The following is a 27,441-nucleotide window of genomic DNA, read 5'->3' as shown; positions in this document are numbered from 1 at the left end:
AAAAGATGCTAGCACTTTGATCTCGATGATTGGCATCCATCCTTCGAGTGCACACATCTCAACATGCACACCAGTTTATGGTGATGTGCACGTTGTCTATGTGTGACTGGCGAGGCATACGCTCGATGTATGCTGACGTGCTCGTCATATCTCAACCATGGTAGCATTTTGTATGAAAGATGCATTTTGAAGCGTCTCTTTTGCATATTCTCTTGTAAAAAAAAGTCTTCTTTCCTATGTTTGAGATGTAGCAATAAAAAGGTTATTTAGTGTTTATGTTCCACTATGAAGGCAGAATTGGGATTTCGTTTTGTTGTTTGATCTATTGCTTTGAGCTGGGCAGAAATTTGAATCTTTGGCTTATGGATTTGCCAAAACACCTATGTTAGTGGATTTTGATTCTGACTGAGAGGATATTGAACATGTGAGTTTGGCTACCATGATTCGATGACTTCCTGATTACACTTAGGCGTCCTCACTCCCCGGAAAACAGCAATTCATTTCACTCTCCGGCAACAATCTCGAGGGCTACGTTCCATCAGAAATCAGCCTGCTTGTGTTTCTTGCTGAACAATTTCAGTGGACCTCTACCAATCCCCAACGCCTTTTCATATCGAACATTTCAATGGGGGCACCGGTGAGGGGCTATTGCGAAGGTGAAGCATCACCAAACATTGTGAGTGATGAGCATTTGAATTTGTTGTGGGTGTAAGCTTGCACAATGCATTGCATGGTCATAACTCATAATCACTCTCTCTTTGCTTCATTTCAAATCCTGAAGATTGATTTTGATTATGAGAATTCTTGGACCAGATTGTGATGTTTACAATTTGTATTTTACATATATAATCTAGCAAGATCTAACATTGCTTCTTGAAATATGGAATAAGTTTAGAGTTCATTGTAGAATTCGATATGCATAATGCGTGAATTAGAGACGTCTCCAAAGTCCTCATGTCGATGCACGATTTCGGGTTGAGGGTCGGATTGGGCCGTGTTTATAGTTCGAACATGAGTATATGTGGATAATGTATTTTGCTAGATGTAGCCTTGTATGTTGTAAACAATAAAATTTCTGGGCTATTATGATCCTAAAAATTTCAAAAATGCCCTTGTAATACTACATTTTTTTAATGAGTTTTTTTAAGGAATTGTAAACAATGTTGTAGGATTAACCGAAAGCTAGATATGTTTTTTGCTTGTACATCTCTTCTTGTTTTTCACTGATGAAAACATGCCAACAAATATATTCAATGATTTCATCTAAAAAATGATCACATATATAATTTTAAAAATATCCATTTAATACAAAGGGCAAACTAGTAATCTCCGCCAAAAACCGTTTATTGGGCCCCGCAGTTGCCGTTGGTTCATTTCCTGCTCAGCTAGCTCACAAAAAATTCCCATTTTCCCACACAAAAATGCGATTCATCGATTGAAATCTCTCACGAACCCTAATCCCAAATATTTGATCAACTCCTTTTCGCTCAAAACTCACTCCAGCTGGCCGGATAATGATTTAATTTTCGTGGTTCCGGATAAAAACGATTGAATTTTCTGTCTTATGATGATCCTTTGGAAGGGGAGATTATTGTTGATTTTCGTTGATTGTAGTCGAATTTCGAAGTTTACACGGTGAAAAAATCTTGATGTTTGGATGATCTAATCGGAGGAAAGGATCGCGAGGGTGTGGCAATGTCAAATTTTGGAGGGGATTTTAATCAGAAGATTGATTATGTGTTCAAGGTCGTGTTGATTGGGGATTCCGCCGTAGGAAAATCGCAGTTGTTGTCTAGGTTTGCCAGGAATGAATTCAGCTTGGAATCGAAGGCCACAATTGGGGTTGAATTCCAGACAAAGACGCTCCTCATCGATCAAAAAACTGTCAAGGCACAGATTTGGGATACTGCAGGTCAAGAGAGGTTAAATCTTGGCCTAATTTCCAATTAATATTGAAGTAGATCTTGATTTTACATTGTTTTCCCACTGTTATTAGTTGTTTTATGTGATAACTGACTTTTAGCTGATTTTTGAATGTGGATTTTTGGATATGCTAACTGTTAATGGAGAGAGAGAGAGACTTATTTGCGTGTGATTTTGTGATAGATTGGGTTTCTAGGTTTTATTATGCAATGTGTGAAAGTTGAATTTTTCAATTGAAGGATTTAGTGTTCTCCTCTATACTTGGAATGTAGTAGTAATTTATTGGATGAATGAGTGCTAAATTCTTGCATATACACTTAGAAGCTGAACAAAAAAGCAGAACCATTTAAATGAGCAAATCCATCTCACTAGTTCATCTATGCTACTTGATATGATACTGTTGGACCTTAATTAGTCTCTGCAACGATGATCCCAGGTATCGAGCAGTGACAAGCGCGTATTACAGAGGTGCGGTTGGTGCAATGCTGGTTTACGACATAGCAAAACGCCAATCCTTTGATCACATGGCCAGATGGCTGGAGGAGCTAAGAGGGCATGCTGACAAGAACATCGTGATAATGCTGATCGGGAACAAGTCCGATTTGGCGACTCTCCGAGCAGTCCCCACAGAGGACGCTCAAGAGTTTGCTGAGAGGGAGAATCTGTACTTCATGGAGACGTCAGCTCTTGAAGCAACGAACGTGGAGGGTGCATTCATGACCATTCTCACGGAGATATACCGGATCGTGAGCAAGAAGGCTCTGGCTGCGAATGGTGAGTATTCAAAGTCTTCGTCTTTGAAGGGCACTGCCATCATGGTTAATGGTCAAGGAGATAACAAATCTAAGTCTGGTTGCTGCACATGACCTGAGTGTTTTTTTCTTGATACATTGCTGTGTACACACCTTTTTTGGTTTAGATTAGTCTTCTTTTTTGTGGTTGAAATGACAGAACTGGTGTTGCATAACTGAGCAAAGCTTTCAAGATATTGTAAAGCAGCAAAGTACTTGGCTTTTGCATTTTGATGTACATGTAGAATTTTGGCATTTTCCCAGTTAAAGAAGCTTGCAGTTTTCTTATCTTTGCTGATAAGAGAGAGGAAGAGAGACCATACATTCATTCCATGATTTTAAATCTAACCGATCATTTTTATTCTCTTTATTGTATTTTCTCAATTGAAATATTGTTTAATGGGATAATTTCCTAATTTCTGTTACCTAAGCTATATCTTATAGCATTCAAAGGAGAACATAGTAGAACATGATAAAGAAGTGATGGAATTAGAAGAATAACCTCTTGAATAGAGATGACAATTAGTTACAACAGTAGTATGTATTGGTTGTTAAATACTCCCTCCGTCCCCTATTAAGAGTCACACTTTTCCATTTCGGTTCGTCCCCAATTAAGAGTCACACTTTATTTTTAGCATAAATGGTAAGTAGGTCCCACATTCCACTAACTCAATTCACTCACATTTTATTATAAAACCAATATAAAAAAATAGGTCCCACATTCCACTAACTTTTTCAAATAAACTTTTCTTTACATTTCTTAAAACCCATGCCCGGTCAAAGTGTGACTCCTAATGGGGGACGGAGGGAGTACTTTGAGAGAGATATGAAAGAATAATCTTGAACATAAATTATGCAATGCCATTTTTTGTTAAACTATGAAGAAGAAAAATATTAGAAAATGTTCCTAATCAAAATGGAAGGCATTTGAAATTTTGTATGACTTTTTACACGCTATCAAAATTTTAAAAAATTGAAAATAAGTACTATATGCTAACAAAGTTTTACTCATGGCCATACTTTATTTACTTGTTTAGACATTTTGTGAAATCAAAGAATAATTTTTAGCATACTAATTGATTATGACCATAATTTAAATTTTCATAGCATATTAGTATGTGATTATGACCATAATTAATATGCATAGAACAAAAAAATCTTCCACCTTTAATTTTTTGATATGCTACTGAAATTTTTTATGCATATAAAATTATTTTTCATTGCATATAAAATGGAACTTTTCTTGCCTTTAATATTTTATTTTTTGAAATTTTCTATAATTGTTTTTATATAGTATAAAAAAGTTAAACCTTTAATTAATTAATTAGTATGATAACAAAATTTTAATTATGGCTAAAAAACTGAGGCAATTTCTATATTTTAGGTGTATATAGTTTCTATATTATGTGTCACAATATCAAAATATTATTAGTTGGATATATACCATAACACTAATTCATAATTAACTTGGTAGGTTGAGATTAGGAAATTTTTTCTCAATAATGAATGAAGGGAATATTGATAAAACTTCGTCTTTGGGGGTATACTGTATAGTCCATGCATTTGATTAAGTATTGTCTTTAGTTCCCAACAATTTTTTTACTACACTTAAACAAAAAAATCTATGAAAGGAATTTTTTAATGTAATTAAGAATGCTAATTTGTATTTTTAAATATACCACCAATACTTTAAAAAGTCTTTTTATTGTTCATGTGCTTAACTAAATTGGATCCAAATGGATGGTTCCTAGAATAAACAAAAGATTTAGTTAATGTGTTCTTAATGTTTTTAATTTAGAAACGTTTTTTTTATCCTAAATTATTGTTATTTTTTAAAACTTTTCGATGCGAGTAATTGCATCCAAATTTTTGTGTCCTTAAATGATAAGTTTTATGTAGTACTACCACGATAATTAGAGTCTTTAGTTTATGTTATTGATGGTTTAAAACATTTTTATTAGTACTACAATAATATTAGTACTAGTCCAGTCGACGATATTAATTTTGCCTAAAATAACTTTAAACTAGTCAATTTTGTCAAAGTCTTAACCTTTTAACCTTTTAATCTAACAAGTCTTAACCTTTTAATCTACTAACAAATTTGCATTATTCTAGTACCAATGTACCATTATAAATGTGTCACGCGTAACACAATTAGTGTAGATTAATTTAGTAATAAATCCTATAGTTTTTTTCAATGAAATTATCTCTACAATAAATTTGATGGGTAAAATGGTAATTACAGAAATTTGAACGGAAAAATCTGACCATCATCACCGCGCCTTCCATTTCTGCTTAAACTCAATTGTATAAATAGCGGCTTCACTTGCATTTCTGAAAATCGCCATTTCACCTTCTTTCTCTGAAGCTCCTTCTTCAATCTGAACTCACTAATTCACAAATTCCCACACTTACAAGAGGGGATAAATTGTCTTTTTAGCCACTCACTTCTGATCTGAAATCACCTCGATTTCACCATAAGGAAGTAATCGGATCAATCACAGAGTTTTTGAAGGTACTGAGATTTTAATTTTTTTTCTTTCTAATTTTTAGGGTTTTACGAGTTCAATTTCATGCTGAGAAATCAGAGTTCCCAGGTGTGTTAAGATATGATGAAATCAATCTATGTTTTGTGTAACTAGTAGCACAGATGACTAGATTCATAGTGATCATATTTACCTCATTGTAATTGGGGAAATCGTTTGAGTTTTACTGAAAAGTTTGCTTTAATCTTCATTGCGGGTTTGATTTGAAACTGTGGGGGATGTACTTATATTTCTGAATTTGATTTGAGTATATGTATTAGAACTTAGATGGGTGAATTTCCATTTTTATGACTCAATTTATCGTGATATGGTTGCATCTAACTATACCTAATCGACATTATGCTGAAGATATTTGACAAAATGCCTGAATCAAGAAATCGGCTATCGACCCAAGACAGCATCATAGCATCTTACAGCCAAAGGCGAGTTTCAAGAACTGGTGATAGGAGTTCGATATCTTTTGTTCTCGAAGATGATAATGAGGAAGGGCTGAATGCAAGGACTCCATTCCGGTGGAGAGATACAACGTTGGTCAGTAATCCTGGATCAGCTGGAGGTCCTCTTGGGACCTCGGGAATTAGGCATCAAAGCCGTGGGGGTAGTTTTGGGACTCCGAAAATCAGGCTGGAAGGGAAGGAGAACTTGTCACCTGTGGTGGGGAGTGGCCGTGGCAGCCGAGGCACAGGCGGAAGTCCATTGCCTGCTTGGTATCCCAGAAGGCCTCTCAATGACATCACCGCTGTAGTGAGGGTAAAATGCTCAATTCTCTTGGAAATCTATTTCCATTTTGCACTCTTTTTGATGTTGATTGAATTGCTTCTGGTTTGATTGTAAATGTGGTTTCAAATTCTGGATTACATGTGACTTAAATTCTCTTTCCTCCCTATCTAGGCAATTGAAAGAAGAAGAGAGCGAGAAAGAGAAGGTGAAGGCCCACAAGCTCATGATCAAGCAAGCATAGGCAAAGTTCCCAAGATATTGCTCGATATCACACATCAAAAGGGGGGAGGAGCAGCTTGTATGATGCAGCAGAAGAAGCTCTTGAACAGCATTGACACAGTCGAGAAGGCAGTGATGGAGGAGCTTTGGAAGATGAAGCCCTCTGCCAAGAGAGGCGAGAGGGAGAAAATGGTGCGGACTTTGAGGTCCATGCGCTGATTAGAGAAAGCTCGTTGTAGACTTGATTAAAGCTCATTAGGACTGGACTCTCAACCAAGGTTGAGATTAAAGGATTTTGAGATGGTGGCATGGCTGATCATCAACTGATGACCCAACTCAAGAGTTTTCTTTTAGGGGGCCATTTCTTGATGGCAACAAGACACAAGTATTGTTGATTTGTTTGTAGCTTTTCTCATCTACACATCACATTTCATATTCAATTCTTGATTGGAAGTGTAGTCAGGATACAGTTTGGGAGAAACATAGATTCATATTCATTGGATATGAATTTTATTCTTGAAAGAAATGTAAATAAGTAAGCTATTTTCAATTTTAGTCTAATTATTTCTTCTTCTTTTTTTACTTAGTGATTTGAATTGCATAGAGTTTGAGTTTTAATTGATTATCAACCGTGTTAATCTTGCATAAAAAGAAGTAGATGTTGTATAAATTTAAAATAATTATTGGTGAGATTCATTGATTAGGATTCTTTTTTGCTAGTAGTACTTAATTATTCTTCTTCTTTTGACTCGAAGAAGGGGATGAGCACATTTTTAAATTCCTAATTTATCGCAATACATTTTGTTATCATAGTTATCAATCTATCGACTGAGTTGATTTGTTGAAGGGAAATTGGTCTCTAAAATCATGAACTTTGCCAAAAATTTGGTATTTCCCATGAACTTTGAAATTGGTATATAATATCACAAACTTTACATTTTGTTTGGTATTTCCCACGGCATGTTTATTACTATATTTGACTAACTTACGAGGCTTTTTAATCATACTTGACACAATTAAATTTACATGGTTTTCAACGTGACTTTTTATCCTATATGTTATGAACTTAAAAAATGGTTTAAAATATTATAAAACATATCACGGTTGCTTACGTTAAATAAGATTTTGACGAAAATATCATATTTGGGTGAGTTTGGGAAATACCAAACAAAATGCAAAGTTCATGATATTATATACCAATTTCAAAGTTCATGGGAAATACCAAATTTTTGGCAAAGTTGATGATTTTAGAGACCAATTTCCCTTTGTTGAATTGCATGGAAATGGTGGGCATGATAAGATATTTTATGAACAGTTATCTAAAAATGATAAAACAAAATTAATGAGTTGAAAAGATTATGATAGAATCATCATAGATTCATAATAACTAAATAAAATTTAAAAAAAATAAAAAATTACTATAACAAAATTGATACGCATAATCAGAAAGTATATATCAATATCATTAACCCAAAATAAAAATAGAAATACCATAATAAAGTTTTACACCATGATTTGACTCGAATTAGGTGTGCAATCGGAAAGTATATATCAATATAATTAACCCAAAACAAAAATAAAAGAGTGATTTACAAAAATAGTTCTTGGACTATGCGTTTATCTCGCTAATGAACTCTGGACTTTGAAAATATCCCCAGACAACCTTGGACTAAGCGTTTATCTCGAAAATGGTCCTTTTTCACAGTTTCTGACGAAAATACCCTTTTAGGGGGTTTTGGAGGGTTTGATCAATTTGATCTTTTTACATTTTAAATCTGATATTATTTCAGTTATGTACTAAATCTGATATTATTTCAAAATTATCATTCAACTATTAATTTTGTCATCCTTCACTTTGTTTTTTTATTTCAATATTAGATTTAATTTTATAAAATTAAATTTTAAATTTTAATTTTTAAATATCAATAATTTTTTAATTATTAAAATTACTATTAAATAACAAATTAATAGTTTTAATCAATATTTGATAGTGTCTAATATTTAATCAATAAGGTATGACGACACCTTAGATTTAATCGATATTTAATAATTTTAATCATAAATAGATCATATAATACGATTTATTCCGAAATAAATATGCATCTAATGTATAGGATAATTTGACTAAAAATATTATGAAGTTGTATTTATGATTAAAACTATTAAATATTGATTAAAACTAAGGCGTCGTCGTACCATATTGATTAAATATTAGACACTATCAACTATTGATTAAAACTATTAATTTGTTATTTAATAGTAATTTTAATGATTAAATTTTTTTATTGATATTTAAAATTTTAATTTTATAAAATTAAATCTAATATTGAAATAAAGAAACAAAGTGAAGGATGCCAAAAGGGAAGAAGAATGATAATTTTGAAATAATATCATTTAGTACATAACTGAAATAATATCAGATTTAAAATGTAAAAAGATCAAATTGTCCAAACCCCCTAAAACCCCCCAAAAGGGTATTTTCGTCAGGAAACAGTGAAAAATGACTATTTTCAAGATAAACGCTTAGTTTAGGGTTGTCTGAGGATATTTTTAAAGTCCAGGGTTCATTGACGAGATAAACGCATAGTCCATGGACTATTTTTTTAGTTCACTCAAAATAAAAATACCATAATTAAGTATTACTCCATGATTTGACTCGAATTAGGTGTGCAATTGATTCAGCCAAATTATTAGACAAAAATTAATACAGTAGATAATTTTTTACGGATATAGTGAGGTGGCGCCGCCGGCGGACCCTTATCTAAATCCGCGGTGTCACAACACCACCTTCTCCGCCCCTGGTTTTCTCTCTCCCCCTCTCTCTCTCACACACATACACACGCGCTTCCCTTTCTTCGCCTAATCTGGTGATCGTAGGGTATAAGTTACTTGGCATTTCGAATCAAAAAGTAATCTTTTTCCCTTTAAAATCATCCCTCTCTCATCTTGTTCCAGCTTCAAGCAATACTATTGGAAATTGGAAATTGGAAATTTTAGCTCGCTAGATCTGAATTGCAATTTGTTGTGATTCGTTCTGGTACCAATTAGATTCCTTTGATGAGGGATTCTCTCTTACAGCCCAAAATTGATGGAAAAATCTAGTCTTTCTTAATTTTTTCTTGATTCTTGTGGTGTGTTTCCCCCCAAATTCATCCAAAAAAGGAGATGGTGGCTGTAAACATGGGCACCCTTTACTATGTGCTGGATCATGTGTATGGTGCATTGCTGCACAGAACAAGGATTAGCCCTCCATTTTTCTCGAGGGGTTGGGGCGGTACGAAGCTTGAGCTTCTTGAGAAGATGATAAATCAGTTGTTTCCTGAAATAGAAGGTCAGAATTGGCCTCCTGCTTTGGTGCAGCCGGTTTGGAAAACGGTTTGGGAATCGAAGACTGCTTGTTTGAGAGAAGGGGTGTTTCAGACCCCTTGTGATGAGGTGCTTCTCAATGCATTGCCACCTGAGAGCCACACTGCAAGAGTTGCCTTTCTTGCTCCCAAATCTTGCCAGCCGCAGAGGATGGCATGTGTTGTTCATCTTGCTGGTATTTCATTTGTTTGCATTCTGTTTTCTTTGATATTGCGGTGTCATGTGGAAAGTTACTGGATTTGGGTACTGGTTGTGTTGTTTGAGGATTGTGTAGCTAGTCCTGCTCTCTCTGTGTGTGTCTGTGTTTGAGTATTGATGATTGCCTATACCAAGAATCTATTGTCTGTGTGTTTTGAGTATCGATTATTGTCTTGATCAACAATCTAGTTTGTATGAGTCTGTGTTTGAGTATTTGGTGATTGTCTTTACCAACAACCCAGTGTATGTGTATGTGTGTAATTATATAATGATTGTGTGTTTGAGACTTAGTATTGGTGATTGTCTTTCCAAGAACCTAGTGGAAACCTCTGAATTGAATGATGGTGCTGTATTTAGATTTTAGAATTATGTCGTACTTTTGAGAATTAGCCTAGATGGATCATAATACAATAGGTTTATTCTGTTTTGTTTACTAAGATGGATGTGAGCTTTGGGATATACTAAGGTATTTGATCATTTGAGCTAATTTTGCTTATTGAATTTGGAATTGGTTGTGTTTAGGACGTAGTGGAAGCCTCTGAATTGAATGATGGATCTGAATTTAGAATGATGTCGATTAGGTGAATGATGCTATTGAGGGATTGATGATGAAGATATTGATATAATTAGTGTTCCGAGCCTTTGTTTGTGTGATATCGTTTTGCATTCAAATTGCTATGAATATGTTGATAGGCATACATTTGCACATACGTAGATGATCTGAAAACTGTACATGACACACACACACGGGAAGGTTATAGAGGAAGAGTTTCTTTTCTTTTCTCCTGGTCTATTTCCAGTGAAACAAACATGTAAGAAATTGATGTATGGAACTTCTTGTCGTTCTGACAAAAGAATAAGGCGGCATTTGCTTTGAGGTGATAGGATGGATAGATAAATTACTCCAAGTTAATCTACCATTTACTCGAGCGTATTGATACATTTTTGTACTTGTACGAGTCATGTTTTACCAATCTATCCAATCACTCAAAGTAAACACTTTCCTAAGATTATATGGATTATATATAGTATTAGACAAATGACGACAGTGTGTGGCATATGTCATTTGTTTCAGGCACAGGAGACCATACATTCGAGCGTAGGTTACGCCTTGGTGGGCCCCTGCTGAAGGAAAACATAGCAACCATGGTGCTTGAGAGGTGAACTCAAACTGTCCTTTTACCTAAATCCATAGATTTTCATCAGCTTATGGACTTTTACTGATGCGACGCTTTTGCAGCCCTTTCTATGGAAGAAGACGTCCTTTGCAGCAACATGGTGCAAAGCTGTTGTGCGTCAGTGATTTGCTTCTATTAGGAAGAGCTACCATTGAAGAGGCTCGTAGCCTTTTGCATTGGTTAGACTACGAAGCTGGCTTTGGGAAAATGGGTGTTTGTGGGCTTAGCATGGGTAAGACACGTCGGTCGTTTGCTTTAGATCTTGATGGAATATAAAAAATGATTTATTGACTGATTTACTTCTATGGTAGTGAATTTTGCTTTTGTATCTCCGTGCCATTGAATACTTTCTGCGTGAATGTAGGCGGAGTGCATGCTGCCATGGTTGGATCCTTGCATCCAACGCCTATTGCTACATTCCCATTTCTTTCTCCACATTCTGCTGTTGTGGCATTCTGTGAAGGGGTTCTCAAGCACGCGACTGCTTGGGAAGCTCTTAGAGAAGATCTTGCCATGCAGAAAGTCGCGTTGACGATTGAGGAAGTGAGGGAACGGATGCGGGACGTGCTGTCTCTAACTGATGTCACGCGGTTTCCTATCCCCAAAAACCCTAACGCTGTTATACATGTCGCTGCTACTGTAAGCAACCTTTATATGAATTTTAAATTTCTTAAAATAAGAAGTAGGAGTATGAATTATTTTCAGCCCTTAGATCGTGAAGGTGAATATCACTGATTTTTGCAATTTTTACGAAAATTACACATTTCTTCGAATTCATTATATTTCATTGAGAATTCATCATGTGTTATTGGCAGGACGACGGTTATATCCCGAGACACTCTGTGTTGGAGCTTCAGAAGGCGTGGCCGGGATCAGAAGTAAGGTGGGTTTCAGGGGGCCACGTCTCGTCTTTCCTTCTTCACAATGGGGAATTCCGTAGAGCCATCGTGGACGGACTTAATAGATTGCAGTGGAAGGAACCTCCTTCATGATACCTTGACAAGATATGTTGTAAGTCTTAATTCTTCGACTCTAACTCACGATATTTGTAATTGCACTCGAGGGTTGCTTTCTCTTCTCGGTCTCTAATTTGTATTGTAAAAGGAAAATACCTTGCTGATGAACTCAATATAATTGCTAAATTGTTCAAAAATGTGTTCAGTTGGGTATATGGTAGTAGTGAATCAGTGGATATGTGTGCATATTGGCCATGTGATACAGTGGTTGATGACTGAAATGGTCTTTGTTGAGAGATGGTGCCCCATTGTTAGCTCGAGGTGAGTAGCTCGCGAGCAGCCTGTCTGAATCGATCTTCCTCTTTTTGTGCTGGTTTCGAGCTCCATTTTACCAGACTGTAAACCGGTTTCTATGGCCTGAAATCTTGTGCCTCATCTGAAGTAATATGAGATGTATTTTGCAATAAATCTCGTTTGTGTGTTTGAGTATTTCTATGCCACAAAAACTCGAGTAAATATGGTTTATCCTCATTGTTTTCGAAAATCGAAAAGTCTCAATTTAAAGGTAACTAGTATCACTCACGTGCGATTAGGGGTGGCAAATCGTGCGTGTCGAGTCGTTATCGTGTCGACACGATAACGACACGAACACGATAACAACAAACACGAACACAACCCGTTAAGAAAACCACGAACACGAACACGACCCGCTACCCTCAGACACGAACACGACACGAACCCATTAACGACACGAACCGTTTCGGGTCAACACGACACAAACACGACACGAACCATTAATGACACGAAAATAAGTATTGAAAAATGAAAATAATAAGAATAATAATATTAAAATATTATGTGTTAATAAGAATAATAATATTAAAATATTATGAGTTAACGGATAACACGAACACGACACGAACACGCATTGTTAACGGATAACACGAACGCGACACGAACACGACACGAAATTTTCGTGTCCTTAATGGGTCGACCCGATAAGGACACGAACACGATAAGCTCTGACCCAAACCCATTAATTTCGTTCCGGTTCGTGTCGTGTTATCATGCCGTGTCAAAAATTGTCAGCCCTACGTGCGATGGACGACCCTTTTTATTTATTTATTTTATTTAAACTTATTTTATACTGTAAAATGATTTTACAAATTCATAAAAATATCATTGTATGAAATCTGAAATCATAAATATATAGAATAAAAAAAATTATTAAAAAATATAAAATCAGACAGAGAAAAAAAATAACACATATACCGAATGAGAAACAATATTATTATTTCAAGTTCTAAAATCACAAATTTATACAATAGCAATTTATTGTACCAATAACTTAAACATGAAATACAGTTGATAACAATGAAGCAAAAACTATTTATAAAGACAAATATCTTACAACAGAAACCCAACATTTTCACGAACAGTGAGAGAATAAAAATTTGTTGCACTCTGAAAAACCTGTTACATTGAGCAGTAGATTCAAGAACTGTCTAGATTAGAATTACTGAAATAATTGAGGAGGTGCAAACAATGTTATCTCACCAAGCCAATTCTTAGGCCAGATAGTTCCTCATCACTGTTCAACTCGTGCCATCTTCTCCCACGAATCAATATCTCACCCTACTTGTTCATAATTAATGAGAGACCACAAGAAGACAGTCAATCCCAATCTAAATTAGCTTCTATCAATAATAATAATATCAGTATAAAGTACAACATAATACCAAATAAAAGGAACAAACTTGGAAGAATCAAGATTACCTTGTCTGGAGCAAGAAGCTCGTCCATAATCTTCAAGATGGTTGAGTTGTACATCCACATACATATTTAAATTGATCTCTTTATAATTTGACAACTATACAAATCCCAAAATTAATAGGTTAGTGAGTAAGTGGCCATGAATGTCATTAGTGGGTAGTTAATTATGAAAAAAATGAAGAGTTATAGTATTAATATTTCATTTAGGTTACACAATATTTAAATTTAATAATATAATACGTATATTAAAAAAATCTTTTTATATTATTAATGGCAATCATGTAATTATTCTTAAAACTTGCCTTTTATATATTTATTATATATTTATTATAGATTACAAATGTGAAATTTTGGAAAGCTAATTGAGTCTCACCAAAGATTAAAAGGTCTTACAATTCAAAGAGCGTTTTGATACAAAAATGAGAGATCCAATGGGCTGTAATATTTAAACCCAATATGTCATTTAACGATATATTTAAACAATAACATCATTATCGACATGGATTTTTGGCCCAATCAAACTTGTCTTGCTCACCAAATATTTAGTTCTCATTTTGAGAGAGAGACACACACACACAGAGTCAGAAGGGGTTGTAGCAAATAAAATGGAAACAAATATTAGTTGAGTGATATATATAATACTCATCCCCAATTTTTGAGAATTTTTATAAAGGATTCGTTCAGTACGCGGAATTGAAACTGAAATTCTATAATTCAATTCCAAATACAGTGTCTTTAACAAAAGAGTTGAATTATAATTCAAAGTGTGTGTAAAGCTGCAGTGTGTTTTAGTATGTAGGTGTGCACGTGAAGTGTGCAGCGTGTGCGTGTAGTAATGTTGACTATATGAAAATTTTATATTAGATGATATATTTATAACAAGTTAAATTTGGAAGATAAAAGAGAAAAAGCATTTATGTGCATAAAGTATGTTTACATAGTTATGTCAACAAGTTCGCAGTGGGCCAATCAGTTGCTGATGGCGACACACATCTCGTTCTCCCGCCGGTACTCGTTGATCGCACCCCTCAGCTCCATCGTCAAGCGATGGTGCACCTCCAGCCATTGCGCGTACTCCATATCAAATTGTGTCGCGCCTAGAATATACGCGGAATCAGTTCATTAATTAACGTAACACCCACGAGATTTACACCCTGTGTGACTTTTCTCACGCAGGCAAAATTCACCAACCACGCACATGGGTGAGATAAATTTTCTCACACTTACTTTTTTTTATTAAGAAAAAATTGTACCCAGAGTTATCTTGGTATAAGGGAGGCCTTGCTCTCTTGCATTCGCATTTCCACTCAATAAAATTCCTTATAGAAAAAAAACGTACATTTGGAGAATTTTTTAGTTATGGGATTGGAATTTAAGAGAAAATTAGTTAAATCAGTGGAGATTAAATATGACTACTTGTGCTCTAGCTAGCATTTTAGATTTCCAACTCTAAATGATTCGGCTTGAGACTCCAGCTTTTGAACATAAACATGCACTATTAATTACTACAAAGATCAAACAAATTATATATTTTATAATTTTCTCATAGATTAGTTAATTAATAAAAAACGAAACTATTTTATTGCTTTTTTTTTTGTCTAAATTAAAAACATGCATTTTTTCCTAAGCCTGCTTTTTCTTGCTGCTTCTCTATTGTGAGCAAGCCTCCTCAATGTATGTTATAGTGTGTATGCGTGAAGTGTGTAGTCTGTGCGCACAAGCGCGTGCGCGTGCACTTGCGTGTACCGTGTGCGTGTGAATAGTAATGTTGACTATAAGGAAATTTTATGTTAGATGATATACTTATAACAAATTAAATATGAAAAAGTTAAAAGTGAAAAAGGCATTTATGTGCATAAAGTATTTATATATTACATAGTTACCCCTTAATTAATAATATATACATGAAATGTTGTTATTGATAGGTTTTAATGTTTAGAGGCAATGAATAGGAATATTGTGCTTTTGTGGACGAGTGTTTTTCTTTTGGATACTAAATTACTCAATCCGTCTCATAAAATTAGCACAACTTAAAATTAAAATGGTTTTAAGTCGCAATTAGTAAAGTAAGAAAAACAAAGATAAAATGTAATAAAAATAATATTAGTAGATTGTTGAATCCACATTATTGATACTACTAGTATTTAGTTGTTCAAAAGTTTTTTTTATTAGAACTAGTCTAATTTTAAGGCATGAACTAAACTAACAAAACTAGTCAATTTTTATAGGACGAATAAAGTAATATTTTGAAAGGGGTAATGGATTTATTTTATTTTTTGGCATACTTTTATTAAGAATTCTACTAAGATTCCTGACTAGAAATAAAAAGGAGTATTATTTGACTCGTCAAACTTACATTGCAATTTAAACTCCGATAATGCGTTTATATCATGCAAAACGCAATTAATAATAAATGCATTTTACCATAAATAGATAACATGTAAGCATTTCGCAGGTGTCTAGTAAGATTCGATATGGGATAAAGATAACAATTACCAAAGCCTTGGAGAGCATACACTTTGTTAATGGCAACAACCATTTGCGCCATGTATGTGTTCACATTTGGTGGCATAGTGAGAGTGTCACCATTGATTCAATGTCTCGAACCCATCAGTGATCGCCTCTTTCGCTTAGTCGGTCGACCGTTGCAGCCCACAAAGCCCCGCCTGTTGCTCCTCCGTCAAGCCCTCCTCAAGGCTTATCCGTTGTATGGACATGCTCAAGGCTTGTTGCAACTTCTTGCTCATAGACCTCGTCCTCGGCCGGTGTAGGTCTTTGATCGGGCTTGGTGCATGATGCATGATGGTTTTTTAATCTTATGTATAAATTCAGTATCATCTCAATTTTATAATTTTTGGATAATTGAAAAAAAGAATTCACACTACACACACATTGCACACACTACACACATTGCACATGCACACACACTGCACATACTATGCACAATTCTATTTCCTTTGTATTTCTTGCACATTCCATTAAAATCTCCATTCCATCATACCAAAAAATCCCTAAAAGATTTTGTAATCATACAAATTAATGCCGTCACAATCAACTAATCAAGTGTGATAGCAGCAACATATGTTTAACAAAGTACAACTTTCCTAGAAACATATAGTTGTAAGACTACATTTCATAAGGGATGAAGTGGACAAAGGAAAAAAGAAAACCAACAAGGTTCAACCGATCACAATGTTGCAGATATGCTTTCCGACTTCAAAGTTTTAATAACGTTTGAAGTTGGTAAATGTGTTGCAAAAATAATAAAATTGTTTTTGGAGGAAAAAATATGTCTACTTATGCATCTTGCAATTTAAATTTCGATTGAATCTTATTCCAAGTTTCACTCCAACAAAAATATCTAGCAGAATAACTGGAAAAGAAATAGAGTTTGAATCTGCTATGCATAATTTTTTTTTTTTTTGTATCAAATGTTTTTTCCATTGAGCAATTTCTCCATTGCCGCCTTTAGTCGTGGCGGGTGCGGTTGAGTGTTAAGGGCTAAACCCCTTAACGGCTGCCGGCAGCGTTGCTTGGCGGCAGAGAATGGTTCCGGCGCCCTGCGAGGGTCGACGGCTAATGAAGGTTGGCTGTGCGCGGAATAACTTTCCGTCGGGCAGCAAGATCAGAATCTGTAACGTGAGTTTCAAGCCAATTTGGGCAAAATTATATAATTCTCATTATTGAAAGTTATGAATAAATGCCCTATTTATAGACTAAGGACCCTAGGGTTGATTCGACCTAATCCTATTCATCTCGGGAAAGAATCAACAAAGAAAACTCGAAACGGAGCTTATAATATGCTCGACTCATGCGGAAAACAAATAAATAAACTATTAATGTCTAAAAAAAGGAAATAAAGAAACGTAGCAAAAAGAAAGATCAAATCCTATTCTACTTAGGAGTGTAGTCGCCCAACTTGATCGCGGCCGCACGTTCCTCTTGCCTTTGGTCGTAGCGATCGACGGTTGCACCACCGGAGCATCGCCTCCTACCTCTTGCGACCCCTCGGCTGACTCTTCGACCGCTGGTTGATGTTCCGCCTCATGAGGTTGTATCGTATCATTGAGCCAGAAGGTGCTGAGGGAGCGGAGGCGGTTGAAGTACTTGGCAATGACCGGAAAACACTGCACGGCTTGGCGGTTTGTCAGATGCATCTGTAGCTGGCGCAGGGTTTGCTTCCTCAAGCTATCACCCTGTGATTAAAATTAAATCAACCATTTTTTACTTTAATTAATTATAGATATACAAAATAATAACAACAATAATGATTGATGAGTGTTTTAATACTCAACTCATCATACAATGTTGACTATATGGAAAATTTAGATTAGGTGATATATTTATGACAAATTAAATATGTAAAAGATATACTATGTGTGAAGGTGAAGTGTGTGTGCGCGCGCGCGTGCATGTACTACCGCCTGCGTGATATATTAGTAGTAGGGTGGAATGATATTTGAACATAAACACACACATATACATACTATAGTAGATATTACAAATCCGAACACTGACATTTTTCCCATTTTTATACAGTGAAATAAAGCAACATATGAATCATCAATTCATTATAATAATTAACCTAATTAAGCCATCGAATCTTCTGGTGACCAAAGAAATTAAATGTCTTATTTAACATTATTCAAAGAAAATATAGTTTAATTACAAAAGCCACTCTATATAAATATAAATGCAATACTACTAAATTTATTAAAAAAATACTTAATAAATTGAGTAAAATTAATTACCTGCGTGACAACGCCTTGGAGAGCAGAGACTTGTTTAGTGGCAATAGACATTTGTGTCATGTATTTGTTCACATCTGGTGGCATAGTGAGAGTGCCACCGATGATGGTTTTGGTCAGAGATCGATCCAACGTCTCGAACCCATCAATAATCGCCTCTTCTGCTTCGTCGGTCGACCGCTGCAGCCCACAAAGCGCCACCCATTGCTGCTCCGTCAAGCCCTCCATCTCATCCAACGCTATCTGATGAGATCAGACAGGTTGATTCAATTTCTATCTTCAAATAGATAACAGGTAAGCATTTCGCGGAAAGATTCGATATAGGATAAAGATAACATTTAACTCTGGTGTAGTACATTTGATTATATTTATTACTCCCTCCGTCCCGGCTAAGATGACACATTGCTTAGCCGGCACGGGATTTTAGGAGTTATTAGTTAAAGTGTTTAATTGGAGAGAGAGAAGGTGGGTGGAAGTATTAAAGTAGAGAGATAAAGAAAGATGAATATTTTAATAGGAGTGAGAAAAAGTGGTTGAGTGTATTAATTGGAGAGAGAAAGTTACCAAAAAAGGAAATGTGTCATCTTAGTTGGGACAGACTAAAAAGAAAAATGTGTCATCTTAAGCGGGACGGAGGGAGTAATACACTATACATCTCTTTTTAATCTCCGTGCCAAAAAGAAATAACTCTACTACCGCGGAACAGAGGGAGTATTATATATAAATTCAAAATTATCTCAATTTTATGATTTTTAGATTTTATAATGTCACTAAAATTTTAGAATTTTTAATTGTTGAAAAAAATAATTCACACGACACATGCACACACACTGCACATGCACACACGCTGCACATGCACAGTGGCAGACACAAGATTTTTGTCACCTTTCACTTTTATTTTTGGTAGTGGAGCTCATATTCTACTAACTCATTCTCACTCATATTTTATTATAAAATTAATATATAAATGTATAACTCACATTCCACTAACTTTTTCAAATTAATTTCTACTACATTTATGTAAACTCATGCCGAGTTAAATTGTGACAAATTTTTAGGGACGTAGAGTGTCTATTTTAAGAATAATATTTATAAAGAAATTCAAAAAAAAATTTGTTCTGTTTTTATTCGTTCGAACCATACCAAACAAAAAAATTGAAATTTGCCAAATACTTAAATTTAACCGAACCAAAAAAAATTGAATCGAATTTTATATTTTGTTTGATGTGTGTTTAGTATGTGAAGTTGGTAAATATGTTGCAAAAATGATAAAAATTGTTTTTGGAGGAAAATATAAGTCTAGCTACTTCTCCAACCATTTACACCAAACTCAAACTCATTTTTGAGTATGGATCACACCAAAAGTTAATTTTACTCAAATCATTTACTCTAACCTCAAACCCGAAAAAATATTCTATATTTACTTATTTTTTTTATACGTTTTCAATTATACCTATATACTTATTTAAATTACATATTTATCCATAATATTTTATCAATAATTTATACAAATTAAATAATTATAAAAATATTCTTATTAATAAATTTATTTATTAAATATACTTTATCTTCTAAAATATCGATACATAATTGTAACGGTAAGCAATGATAACAAGATTTTTTAGACAATGTTCATTCCTATATTAGTAAATTTATTATTTGTTATTTGCAAAAGAAACATAATGTATTATAATATGGTAGTCTCACAAGCTAATTTTTATTTAATTATTTATCAATGGAAAAATGTTTGGTTTCAAGAAAAAAGTTGCGTGCAAACATAGTTATAAAATGTTGGCTAATTCAACATCTCAAATTAATAAGGACTTATATGTGATATCTCAAAATATTTCGCAGTAGCTACTTATTTTTGGTGTTTACTCTAAAGTAGTTTTCCACCCGCGCTATACGCAGTATCATATATATAAGATTCTATATATATAAGTATTTTTAATTGAGACATTGTTCTTTAATTTTATAGTACACAACCTATCACAAGCGTACACAAACTTAAATATTAGCGCTAATATTATGAAAGAGAAATAAAATATTATAAAAACAAAATAAATTATAAAATAAGCCCGAATCCTTAAAGAAAGATGAAAATTTTGTCTCTATAAATTCAATCGATATACAATAAGACAAAAAAAATATAAATAAATCAATCCAATACAATTGCTACAATATATAATTAGAAATTCAATATATAAAGAAACCAATTTTTACTCAAATACTATAGTTTATATATAGCAATAACTATGCAAATTCATTAATAAGACCCAAAAATAACTTCTCTATAAATATATCTACATGCTAAAACATCTCAAATTTTACAACAATCAATCATTCGATAATTGAGAACTAACGTATGAATTATACTAAATTAACAAAGACAATCCGAATAATTCTATAAACATAATATCTATAATTTTAAGATTCTAAATAACCAATGCGAATAAAACACAAAAGGATCAATATCTAGAATCTAAAAGTTAATATTGACTCCGCTAATATATTCACTCGCTTTGAATGGATAACAATTTCAAAGATTCGTGATTGAATTATTCGAGCCTCACAAGCATGGGTTGGTGAAGGGTTTGTTGCCTCAAGCTATCACCCTGTAATTAAAAAATTAAATCAATCATTTTTTCATTAATTAATTAAAGTTATACAAAAATATTAATAAGAATAAAGATTAATGAATGTTTATTACACAACTCATCATACATGAATGTTGACTATATAGAAATTTTAGGTTAGGTGATATATTTATGACAAATAAAATATGGAAAAGAAAAAAGAGAGAAAACATTAATGTGCATAAAGTATTTATTTACTAATATAGCATAACTTTAAATGACACGAGTTTTAAAGTGCAATTAGTTAAATAACAGAGAAAGAGAAACTAATCTATTTTTATAAGACAGGCGGAGTAATACTTTGAAAGGGTTGGTGGATTTATTTATTATTATTATTATTATTATTATTATTATTATTTTGTTATTTGATGGCATCTTTCTGATTAAGAATTCTATAAAGATTCCCGACTAGAGATAAAATGGAGTATATATGACTCGTACAACTTACGTTACAATTTAAAGTTCGCTAACGTGTGTATATCATGCAAAGAAGCAATTAATAATAAATGCATTTTACTATAAATAGATAACAGGTAAGCATAGTAAGATTCAATATGGGATAATATGACATTTAACACGGTCCAGTATATATTAATTTAAAATATAAATCTTAGCAATATTTTATCACTCATATTCAAACAAAATGAAGATATACAAGAACCTATAGTTGGGTGAACTTTTTCACGGTATTTTCATGTCAAAGATTAGTGATATTTACATCTTCAAATTGTATCCACACATATATTAGTAGTACTGGTGGAATATTTTTGAACATAAACACACACATATACATACTATAGTCGATGTTACAAATCCGAACACTGCCATTTTTCCCATTTTTATACAGTGAAATAAAGCAACATATGCATCATCAATTCATTATAATAATTAACCTAATTAAGCCATCGAATTTTTCTGGTGACCAAGGGAACTAATTAAATGTCTAATTTAACATTATTAAAAGAAAATGTAGTTTAATTAGAAAAGCCACTCTGTATAAACATAAATGCAATAATACTAAATTTAATCATAAAAAAATATTAAATTGAGTAAAATTAATTACCTGTGTGACAACGCCTTGGAGAGCAGAGACTTGTTTAGTGGCAATAGACATTTGTGTCATGTAAGTTTTCAGATCTGGTGGCACAGTGAGAGTGCCACCGACGATGGTTTGGGTCAGAGATCGATCCAACGTCTCGAACCCATGAGTAATCACCTCATCCGCTTTGTCGGTCGACCGCTGCAGCCAACAAAGCGCCACCCGTTGCTGCTCCGTCAAGCCCTTCATCTCATCCAACGCTACCTGATTGAGAGATCAGACAGATTGATTCAATTCCATCTTTCAATTTAGGGATTTTCTGATTTTAGGGTTTTTTTTCCATTTTTGAAATTAGGGTTTCTTGTACCTTGATGACCACTGACGGCCGGAAACCGCCCATCCACATAAAGCACCGCTCAGCCGGCGCCTTCCACATTCCGGAGAAGACGTGGAAGACGTCGTCCTTGAGGGCCTTGCTCTTGAGGCCGAAGATCTGGTTGCAGTGGGCCAACCAGTTGTTGATGGTGTTACATAGCTCGCTCTCCGGCCGGTATGCGTTGACCGCGCCCTTCAGTTCCACCGTCAAGCAATGGTGCACCTCCAGCCATTGCGCGTACTCTATATCAAATTGTGCCGCGCGTAGAAAATATGCGGAATCAATTCATTAATTCTTTAATTAATGCAACGCCTCGAATATCACGCCCTGTGACTTTTCTCACACAGTAGCAACTCACCAACCATGCACATGGGTTGGGATAAATTTTCTCTTCCTTATTTTTTTTAATTAAGAAAGAATTGTACCTGAAATTATGTTGTTGTAAGGGAGACCTTGCTCTCCCGCATTCTCATTCCCACCCAATAAAATTTCCTATAGCAAAAAATGTACATTTGGAGAATCTTTTTAGCTATATATGGGATTGGGATTTAAGAGAAACATAGTTAACTTAATGGAAATTAAATATGACTATTTGTGCTCCAGCATTTTGAATTTTCAGCTTTAATTGATCTAGCTCTATTTTTTTGTCCTCCAGATTTTGAACATAAGCCTGCATTAATAATTAACAAAGATCAAAGAAATTATATATTTTATCATAGATTAGTTAATTAATTAAAAAATGAACCTAAATTTCTTATTGTTTTGTCTAAACTAAAATCATACCTTTTTCTTAAGCCTGTTTTTTCTTGCTGCTTCTCTATTCTGAGCAAGCCTGCTCAATGTCTGTATTTCCAAAAACAAATTATTTCAAGAAATAACATATTTAATAATTTTTTAAAAACTTATTGTGTACAAATATTAAGCGAAAATACCTTTATATCAGTTGACTTTTGAACATCTTGCCTTAAAGTAGGCCCTTGGTAGTTTACCCCACGCTGAAATTAAATAATTTAAAATGGAAAAATCAAAATAAAGGAATTAATTAATCCAAGCACAAAATTTCACTTATATACTTAAATAATAATTAATGGGGAATCATTTAGATTTATTAAAAATAGCCATTTTTGTATTTAATTAATGCAGTAATTTAAATTCATAACCTGAACTATGCTGGTAGATTCTTGAACATCATTTCTAGGGGTGGGTCGATACGATATATCGTATCGAAAACGTTGTATCGTGTATCGTATCGAAAATATCGATATGAAAGAATTTCATATCGTTATCGTATCGAAAGTTTCGATATATCGAACTTTCGATATAAAAAAATTTCATATCGTTATCGTATCGATATTTCGATATATCGTACCGAAATTCGATATATCGTTAAATATCGATATATATCGAAAATTTCGATATATATTGATATATATCGAAAATAAAATATCGATATATATCGAAAATATCGATATATCGAAAATTTTCGATATAAAACGATATATCGCGATATAAGGAAATTCATATCGTTATCGTATCGAAAACTTACGATACGGTATCGTATCGTATCGAAAATTCGATAATTTTTCGATATTTTTCAATACGATACGAGCGATATATCATTTTTTCAGTATTTTTCCCCAGCCCTAATCATTCCTAGGGTCAGATGCCTCAAATGGTGTTAGCAAACCACTGCTGATTCCCTACCAAAAACACAAGATTAATTGATTCAAAAACCCCATTATCATTAATTAAGAGTTTAAACAAGCCAATAATGAAAATAAAAAATGTTTTTTTTTTAATTCTAATTACCGTAAAAATTGGTTCACCATTCAGGGCCTGAGAAGGGATAATGCTGAGAGTGTGCCGGCTCATCTCTGCATAAATTCAGACACAAATTAATTTAATTGAATGTAAATTAGCCAATTAAATTAAAATCGGACAATAATTTTTTTTATAAAAAAAAGGCTAAACAAATTGAAATCAAATATTGGTTGCACATGGAAAAAGTTAGCAAAAAAATCATACTGTATTTCAGAATTTGAGAAAAAAAACATAGTATATTCTTTTTTTCAGAGTTAAAATGAAAAAATATTTTTGAGGGTTTGCACAAATTAAACCAGTGGCTGAAATCTGCCAAGTAATAACATATTTCTCTCATGAAGAATCAGAATCTCAAGAAAGCTATAGAAAAGATTTCGATATTCTAAAATCTCAAAAATAAATAAAATTGATGTAGGTGTATATGAATGTTTACGACGTTGATCTTGAGACGAAGATGGATGTTGGCCGTTGAGGTAACCGTATTGACAGAGAGCTCGATCCAAATAGCCTGATTCGTAAGCGCCGGATTCTTTGCTTCTGCAAAGATTCCACATCAACAAATCATAATTAATTAAAATATATATTAGAAAATAAATTAGAATAAAAAATAAGGCCCGAGTTGCTTACACATTGAAGGGTGTGACTGATGAGGATGATGGCATCATCCCAAATGAAAACATGGAATTATTATATTGATTTTGATGATGATGATTGATTTGATCATCGTGTTGCATCTGATGATGTTGAGCTGTTTGTGCAGAGTGAGAGTGATGAAGCTCGTTGCTACTGACTTTGTTTGAAGCCATGAGAGGGGGAGAGTGAGATGAGATCTAGAGAGAGGCAGAGAGGGAACTCTTTCTTTTCTTGGTTGCTCAAAACCTAGTATTTTGTTCTCATTTTATAGAGAAATTGGAGATCAACATAATGTAGATAGAGACAAATGAAATTTTAAAAGAGAGTGAGAGACAGTTATGGAGTAATCAAAAGAGAGGAGTATGGTATATAAAATGGAAAAATGAATTGAATGCAAAGAGAAAAGACAAACTCTATTTAAGCTTTTCTCTATAACAAGAAGACTTTCATTTTCCAATTTCAACTTTCATACAATTCCATTTAATTTCACACCCTCTCTCTTAAAAAAATGGTTTAAGTTTATTTATTTGGGAGTGTGGAGATAAGAAGTCTGAGAAATAGATGCCATGTTGGTATAATTTTTTGTCACTAGAAATTAATCTGTTTTGTGTTTACCTTGTTTCTCTTTTTCTACATGTTACTAATATATTCCATTTACCCCAGCTAAGATGATACATTTCATAGCCGGCAAATTTAAGGAATTGTTGGTTTATGGGTTTAATTAGAGAGAGAAAAGATGGGGAGAGAGAGAGAGAGATGAATATTTTAATTGGAGATGAAAAAAGTGGTTGAGTGTATTAATTGGAGAGAGATAAATTTTTTAAAAATAGAAATGTATCATCTTAGTTGGGACAAACTAAAACAAAAGTGTGTCTAGGACAGGGTCGATAAGTTATAACGTACCGAAAATGTTGTATCATATACTGTACCTAAAATATCGATATGAAAATTTTTCATATCGTTACCATACCGAAAGTTTCGGTATACATATCACTACCGAAAGAATTTCATACTGTTATCCACCTAATTGGACCTTTAGTACCATTGGAGATGTTCTGGCTGGTTGGTGCAAACCCAGCGTTTCACTGACAATGTTCTGGAGAGACAGGGGCACCTTCGACAAACCACGGGAGACATTCTGGAGGGACAGTTCGAACCATTGGAACATTGGGTTCATAGACGACGAACTTAGCGGGCTACTAGGCGAAGAACTCTATAGACTAGAGACGATTTGGAGTGCATTTTCATTTCCTCTCTTTGGTCAAGCTCAATTATCAACAAACTTGATCTGATTAGTTACTCCCTCAACTATTAGTAGCATAATTTAATACTTCATCCGTCCCATTCTAAGTGGAGCATTTCTAGTTTGACACGAAATTTTATATATTACTGCCTCCCTCCACCAATACAAGACCAATTTGATCGGGCACAAGTTGTAAGAAATGTAGTAGAAAGTGAGTGGAAAATGATAGTGGAAGGTGTGTGCTACTTTTATATATTAGTTTTATAGTGAAATGTGAGTGAAATAAAGTTAGTGGAATGTGGGGTCCATTATCAAAAGTAGTAAAAAACAAATGAGACATTTATTAGTGGACAGACGAAAATGACAAAATGTGACATTTATTGGTGGACATAGGTATTGTTTTGTGAGAGAATTGGATTGAATAATGTAAGAGAGAATGAAAAAGTAGAGAGAGTGATGTTTCTATATTTAGAAATATGTCATTTAGAATAGACATCCTAAAACGGAAAATCTGGCACTTAGAGTGGGACGAAAGGGAGTATGTTGCTAAAATTTAACAACGGCGAAATGAACAATTGTATAAATCTTTTGCTAATCCGATGCTAACCATTTTTACTAGTGAAATTATGACAATTAGTAGCGAAAGAGAGTTGAATATTTTAATTAGAGAGGAAAAAGTGATTGGTGTATTAATTGGAGAGAGATAAAGTTTCCAAAAATAGAAATGTGTCATCTTATTTGGGACAAACTAAAAAGAAAAGTGTGTCTAGGGCTGGGTCGATACGGTATTACCGTACCGAAAATGTTGTATTGTATACCGTACCTAAAATGTCGGTATAAAGAATTTCATATCGTTACCATACCAAAAGAATTTCATGTTGTTATCTGCCTAAATGGACCGTTGGATATGCGAAGCACAAATTTAGTGGACCGTTGGAGATGTTCTTGGCGGCTTATGCAAAACAGGCATCTCGCTGACAATGTTTTGGAGAGACATGGCACCTTCAACAAACCACGAGAGACATTTTGGAGAGACAGTTCGAACCACCGGAATGTAGGGTTCATAGATGACGAACTCAGCGGGCTACTAGGCAAAGAATTCTATAGACTAGAGACATTTTTTAGTGCATTTTAATTTCCTCTCTTCGTTCGAGCTCAATTATCAACGGACCTGATCTGTTGCTAATTAGGTACTAAACTATTAGTAGAATAATTTAATACTTCCTCTGTCGCACCCTCGAGATGCACGCCCAGTTCTGACTTTTCTCACACAGC

The 27,441-nt window shown here is 34.0% G+C and overlaps 3 protein-coding genes across 8 annotated transcripts; all 3 read left to right on the top strand.

Moving 5' to 3' along the window:
- Window positions 1-19: 19 nt before the first annotated feature.
- On the top strand, window positions 20-3,059 carry LOC125188403 (ras-related protein RABA4d-like). Of its 3 annotated transcripts, none has more exons than XM_048085222.1 (3): window positions 20-676; window positions 1,747-1,922; window positions 2,360-3,059. In XM_048085222.1, exons 1-3 carry the CDS (start codon window positions 626-628, stop codon window positions 2,787-2,789), a joined length of 657 nt encoding a protein of 218 aa, XP_047941179.1. In that variant the 5' UTR covers window positions 20-625; the 3' UTR covers window positions 2,790-3,059. The 3 variants fall into 3 exon arrangements, with proteins under 3 accessions (XP_047941179.1, XP_047941178.1, XP_047941177.1); XM_048085221.1 differs by having other exon boundaries at window positions 589-676; window positions 1,615-1,922; XM_048085220.1 differs by lacking the exon at window positions 20-676 and having other exon boundaries at window positions 1,387-1,922.
- Window positions 3,060-5,073: 2,014 nt separating this feature from the next.
- Window positions 5,074-6,687, top strand: LOC125188404 (protein POLYCHOME-like). Its single transcript, XM_048085224.1, has 3 exons — window positions 5,074-5,229; window positions 5,609-6,010; window positions 6,152-6,687. Exons 2-3 carry the CDS (start codon window positions 5,621-5,623, stop codon window positions 6,416-6,418), a joined length of 657 nt encoding a protein of 218 aa, XP_047941181.1. The 5' UTR covers window positions 5,074-5,229; window positions 5,609-5,620; the 3' UTR covers window positions 6,419-6,687.
- Window positions 6,688-8,979: 2,292 nt separating this feature from the next.
- Window positions 8,980-12,386, top strand: LOC125186260 (protein ABHD18). 4 transcript variants are annotated; one of them, XM_048082616.1, is made up of 6 exons: window positions 8,980-9,740; window positions 10,839-10,923; window positions 11,004-11,173; window positions 11,306-11,580; window positions 11,757-11,952; window positions 12,193-12,386. In XM_048082616.1, the coding sequence occupies exons 1-5, from the start codon at window positions 9,365-9,367 to the stop codon at window positions 11,931-11,933; spliced, it is 1,083 nt and encodes a 360-aa protein (XP_047938573.1). In that variant the 5' UTR covers window positions 8,980-9,364; the 3' UTR covers window positions 11,934-11,952; window positions 12,193-12,386. The 4 variants fall into 4 exon arrangements, with proteins under 4 accessions (XP_047938573.1, XP_047938572.1, XP_047938571.1 ...); XM_048082615.1 differs by having other exon boundaries at window positions 12,163-12,386; XM_048082614.1 differs by having other exon boundaries at window positions 12,104-12,386.
- Window positions 12,387-27,441: the final 15,055 nt, after the last annotated feature.

The sequence above is a fragment of the Salvia hispanica genome, chromosome 5 (assembly GCF_023119035.1).
Source record: "Salvia hispanica cultivar TCC Black 2014 chromosome 5, UniMelb_Shisp_WGS_1.0, whole genome shotgun sequence".
Classification (NCBI taxonomy): Eukaryota; Viridiplantae; Streptophyta; class Magnoliopsida; order Lamiales; family Lamiaceae; genus Salvia; species Salvia hispanica.
Note: the sequence above shows the minus strand (reverse complement) of the source record. Positions and strands in the feature narration are given on the sequence as shown.